A 6,000-nucleotide genomic window follows, 5' to 3' on the forward strand; every position below is an offset into this window, starting at 1 on the left:
ATTGCCCACCCTTACCACTCTTCCACCTATGAGCCAATACACAGAAGTTAAGGGTTAAAAAAAATAAATAAATAAAATGAAGCTTCTGAATCCTACCCAAATTAATTTACTTATTCAGTGCCATACTTTTCAAAATACTAAGAAACTTTTTTATTGAATTAGAAAAAAATTATAACAAAGTTCATTTGGAAAAACAAAAGATCAAGAATATCAACAGAAATAATGAAAGAAAAATGTAAAAGATGGGGGCCTAGCAGTACCAGATCTTAAACTGTACTATAAAGCAGTGATCATCAAAACAATATGATACTGGCTAAGAGACAGAAGGGAGGATTAATGGAATAAACTTGGAGTAAATGACCTCAGCAAGACAGTGTATGATAAACTCAAAGATCCCAGCTTTTAGGACAAGAATCTACTATTTGACAAAAAGTGCTGGGAAAATTGGAAAACATTATGAGAGAGGTTAGGTTTAGATCAGTGATTCCCAAAGTGGGCGCTACCGCACCCTGGTGGGGGCTGCAGCGATCTAGGAGAGCAGTGATGGCCACAGATGCATTTATCTTTCCTATTAATTGCTATTAAAATTTTAAAAAATTTAATTTCCAGGGGGCTAAGTAATATTTTTTCTGGAAAGGGGGAGGTAGGCCAAAAAATTTGGGAACCACTGGTTTAGATCAACATCTCACACCCTATACTGAGATAAATTCAGAATGGGTAAATGACAAATATAAAGAAGGAAATAAGTAAATTAAGTGAACCTACATTAGTATACCTGTCAAATGTATAGGAAAGAAAAGAATTTAAGACCAAGCAAGAAATAGAGAATATTATAAAATGAATAATTTTGATTACATTAAAATAAAAATGGTTTTATACAAACAAAAACCAATGTAACCAAAATCAGAAGGGAAGCAACAAATTGGGAAAAAAATCTTTATAACAAAAACCTTTGACAAGGGTTTAATTTCTCAAATTTATAAGGAGCTAAGTCAATTGTACAAAAAAAGAAAGCCATTCCCCAATTGATAAGTGGGCAAGGGACATGAATTCTTAGTTCTCAGGTAAAGAAATCAAAACTACCAAAAAGCACATGAAAAAGTATTCAAAAGCCCTTATAATTAGAGAAATGCGAATCAAAACAACTCTCAGGTACCACCTCTCACCTTGCAGATTGGCCAATATGACAGCAAAGGAAAGTAATAAATGCTGGAGGGGATGTGACAAAATTGGGATATTAATTCACTGCTGGTAGAGTTGTGAATTGATCCAACCATTCTGGAAGACAATTTGTAACTTTGCACAAAGGGTGTTAAAAGACCACCTGCCCTTGGATCAAGCCATGCCACTGCTGGGTTTATACCCCAAAGAGATGATAGGGGAAAAGAGCTGTACAAAAATATTTATAGCCACACATTTTGTAGCAACAAAAAATTGGAAAATGAGGGGATGCCTTTGATTGGGGAACGGCTGAACAAATTGTGGTATCTGTTGGTGATGGAATAGTATTGTGCTCAAAGGAATAATGAACTAGAAGAATTCCATGTGAACTGGAACAATCTCCAGGAATTGATGCAAGGTGGAAGGAGCAGAATCAGGTGTACATTATACACAGAGACAGATACAGTGGCACAATCAAATATAATATACTTCTCTACTAGTAGCAATGCGATGATCCAGGACAATTCTGAAGGACTTATGAGAAAGACTGCTCTCCACATCAGGAGAAAGAACTGTGGGAGTAGAAATACATAAGAAAAACAACTGCTTGATCACATGGTTCAATGGGGATATGATTGGGAATGTAGTCCTAAATGATCACCCTAGTGCAAATACTAATAACATGGAAATAGGTCTTGATCAATGACACATGTAAAACCCAGTGGAATTGTTCATTGGCTACAGAAGGGGGCATGGGAGGAGGGGAAGGAAAGAACATGATTCAACTATGGAAAAATATTCTAAATTAACTAATTAAATAAATAAACATAAAAATAATTTTAAAATAAATTTAAGAAAACAAAAAGTTGAAAAAAAAGAATCTCACCAAAAAGAATGATATGGTGACAGAAATAGTCCAAACATAAATCAAGGAGAAGAAAATGACTACAAAACATCTATAAGCAAAGTCTCAAAGAAAACCCAGCTTTTGAATACATTCAACTAGAATTCCAGATAGAAATAAAGCAAGAATTTTTCAAGTTAAAATTATATTATAATGAATTTTAAATACTAGCATGCTTGGAAAAGAAATGAGAGTGGTGAAGAAATGGAAAAGAGAGTCATCAAAGTAAGAAATTAAAAGAGAATATCTTATTCAAATAAGATAGTTCCTTGAAAATTAAAACTACCCAAACAGAAGTAAATAATTCCTTCAGATAAGAAATATTAAAACATTAAGACAGAAAAATAGCAGAAAATATAAGATATCTCATATCAAAAAACAAATGAACCAGGAAGCAAATTAAGAAGAAATGATTTAAGAATCTCTAGGATATAACCAAAAAGAGTATAATTATATGAGAAATTACATAACTAACCAGATATCTTAGAACCAGAGAGCAAAGTAAAAATATAAAGATCCCACTAAGGGGTGACTAGCTAATAGAGCACCAGGAAGATATTTGGACATAGAGGAGTGAATAGAGTCAGAAGAACTTAGGTTCTAATATTGCCTGGGACACTTTCTAGCTGTGTGGCCCTGAGGAAGTCCCTTAATCCAGATTCCCTAGCCCTTTTCATGCTTCTATCTTGTAAACGATACTAAGAGAGAAGGTAAGGGTTTAAAAAAAAGGAATAAAGAAAGAAAACATTTTTTCCAATTTACACCAATAAAGCTGACAAATGAAATGGATGAATATTTACAAAAATATCAAATGCTAAGATTCACAGAACAAGAAACCAGAGGACTTAAACCAATCTCATCCATAAATGAACTTGTAAAGAAAAAAGCCACAAGACCAAATAGATTTACAAGCAAATTATATAAAACAAAATTGATTCCATTATCAGATGAGTTGTATGAAGATAGGAAAAGGAAAGGTAAAGAGTGTTCCAAATTCTTGAGAGTCAAAACAGAGAAATAAAACCATAGACCAGTATCCCTAACAAATACTGGGAGAGAAATTATAAATTAATGAAAAAACTACTGGGAACACCTGAGAGTAGCCTAGCAAAAATTGGGTATATTCTTAATATCTCACATTGTGCAGCAAGATAAATTCCAAATTAGTACATGAATTAGATATGAAGGGTGACATTATAAACAATTTAGAAAGCATAGAATAAGTTACTTGTCAGATCTATTATAATAGTAATAGCTAACATGCATATAGCATCTATAGAAAATATAAATATATGAATATAATATAAATATAGCAAAAAGAAGTACACTACTAGGAACTTGCATTCCAATCGGGACAGACAATACATCAAAGAAAACTGAAAAGAAGTGGAAGATGATACTCAATCAAGGGCATGTTGGCAAAGTCCAAAAAATGAATAGGTTGATGTTGACTCTTCCTCAAAATGGAGATGTTGGGAGGAAGTCACCAATGAGAAACGAGAATCAAGGGAAAAAACAAGAAAGGAAAAGCATGGTGTAAAAAAGCCCAGTGAATCATGGCTGTTCTGAGCCCTTCTTTAAAATGAAGCTTCTGATGAATATGCCTATGCATATTTATTAAAAGAGCTTTATTTAATTTTTTCAATGAATGAAAATCCTTCTCTCCTTCCCACCTCCACTGAAAAAGAAAGAACAAAGCCCTTATAACACATAAAGGTAGTCAGGCATATTTAACTGATCTTGTTTCCTTTCAGAAAAACATTCTCTTCCTGAGTCATATTCTAGGGAAAGGGCTGAGGCTACTAACGTTTAGTGATTCCTATGAAGTCAAATTTGCCTCCCTGCATCTCTACTTCTTCTTGCTTATTAGTAAGGTTTTGTTCATTTTTATATGGGGCCATGAGATAAGCACTATATCCCTTATTAGATTTTGTTTCCAGTGAATTTTTGGTGGCTCTATTACTATTCATTCCAGTGATTTCTAACAAAGTCAATAGTTTTCTCTCCCTCCCCTTTGGTTTAAAGATCCTTTTGATTAGATTTACAAGACTTCGGTAAAAAGCAATGGTGTATGATGATAATCTGTGAATGACTTGATTATCAAAAAAGGCAAGGGATCCAGGATAACTCTTAAGGGAACTGTGATGAAAAGTGTCTGATTACAGATTGAAGTATACCATTCTTCACTTTATTTCCTCCATAAATTTTCCCCAATGCAAGCAACGTGTCTCATTTCACAACATGATGAATATGGAAACTTGTATGATAAAACATGTTCAATTTAGATTATCTGCCTTCTTGAGGAGGCAGGTGGAGTAGGAAGAACTCGGATTGCAAAATGTCAGAAAACACGTAATAATTTTATCTACATGTAATCTGGGGGGGGGGGGAGATTCTTAAACTTCAGGCAAATACATTCTAACCAGCCCTTGCTGCTATATACATATCATTCTTGAAAGAAGTCTATTATTCTTTTTGCTTTAAATTGTTGGCAAGAAACCGGAATCCTATTTTTGGATACAATCTACTACTACCTGCTACTTACTTCCTAAACTCGCCTCTCTCTGCTAAAGCTCTTGCCTTCAATTTGCTACACTGAAAAAACTAAGACTTGTGTCTCTAAAATCTTCACGACGACTTTGAATTTTTTAACATTTCTGGAAGTATAGCTTATGCCAAAACGAATCATTAGAAATGTGTAAAATAATTGGTAGGCAGATCTCTTTGTAGTTATCACATCAGCATTACTCAGCACACCATTTGTGTCTTTCCCCATTGGAACTGGAAGATCTGAGAGGCAGAGAGTATTTATTTTTGCCTACATTTATATTCCAATTCTTCAAAAGATGTTATACACATATATTAATTATGATTATTATTATTATTCTAGACCTGACAGGTAACTTCTATGCTTCCCAATTTTTGCCCCAATTACGGGATCGTTTGCCCTGCCTTGAGGCTATCTCCTGCCTTGGTATCCTCAAAGTGTCCTTTAGCATACGGGAGCTAAAGAATGCTTGTTGCCTGGCAGTAACTCAAATTTATGCCGGTTTCTAAAGTTTGCGAAAGTATTCTCCATCCGTTACCTCACCTCACACAAACATCTCCCTGGGTGGTAGGAGCTATAATTACCCATTTAACAAGCAGAGAACCTCGTGGTCAAGGAAGGTTCCAAAGTCAAAATAGCCGTGGACTTCTGGGAGACTGGTGGGATTGGGACCAGGGTACCCCGAACTGCAGGGGTAGCTCCATCCACGGCCGCCTCCCATGGGAATGACCCAGACGTGCACTTCAACAGAGAAAGGAGGGAAGGGGAGGAGAGGAAAGGGGAGGGGGCCACAATCGCGAGTCGTCACCTCCTTCTCGCCCAGTCACTGAACTCCCGCTCCCCGTCCGCTCCCTCCTCAGGCTGCTTCTCGGCAGCTTCTGGGCTTACCCCACCACTGCTTATCGCGCCGATCCCATCGAACACCCGACCGAACCCGGATGCATCATCCAAGATATACTTAGTCGGGATGATCTCGGGGATACGCTGCTGGGGCTTGTAAAATAATCTACTTATGAATGCCCCAGTGGCGCTCAGAAGTGGAAGAAGAAGCAGCAGCCAATGCAGCAACTGCCCTTCCGCCGGTAGGCGGTTAGTCCAAATCTTGCAAGGAAGCATATCTCAACACGCTAATGCTAGAAATGATAGCTTGCTCAGTACTTTTAGCTTAGTGTGATTCACGTGACTCCGCCTCCGGAATCATCTGACCAGAAGAAAGGCGGTTCAGGGAAACGAAGCATTCTAGGGTGTCGCCATGTTTGAAAATGGCAATAGGCCAGTGACGAAGCTAGCTCCATCTTGGAAGAGGGCAATCCTGGCTAAAGGGAGAAGATACAGAGCCCTACACTGCCCCTAGGTGGAAAGGGAAATAGATCTTTAGCTAGAACTC

General features: G+C 36.9%; 1 protein-coding gene across 1 annotated transcript in view; it reads right to left on the reverse strand.

Annotated features, from left to right (window-relative positions):
• Positions 1-5,729, reverse strand: part of LOC123237825 (galactocerebrosidase-like) — an 89,996-nt gene extending 84,267 nt beyond the window's left edge. The window contains exon 1 of the mRNA XM_044664987.1: positions 5,502-5,729. Within this exon, the coding sequence (XP_044520922.1) occupies positions 5,502-5,729 (228 nt within the window). The remainder of the gene's footprint in view (positions 1-5,501) is intronic.
• Between the last annotated feature and the right edge of the window lie 271 nt (positions 5,730-6,000).

This window comes from Gracilinanus agilis, chromosome 2, assembly GCF_016433145.1.
Source record: "Gracilinanus agilis isolate LMUSP501 chromosome 2, AgileGrace, whole genome shotgun sequence".
Lineage (NCBI taxonomy): Eukaryota > Metazoa > Chordata > Mammalia > Didelphimorphia > Didelphidae > Gracilinanus > Gracilinanus agilis.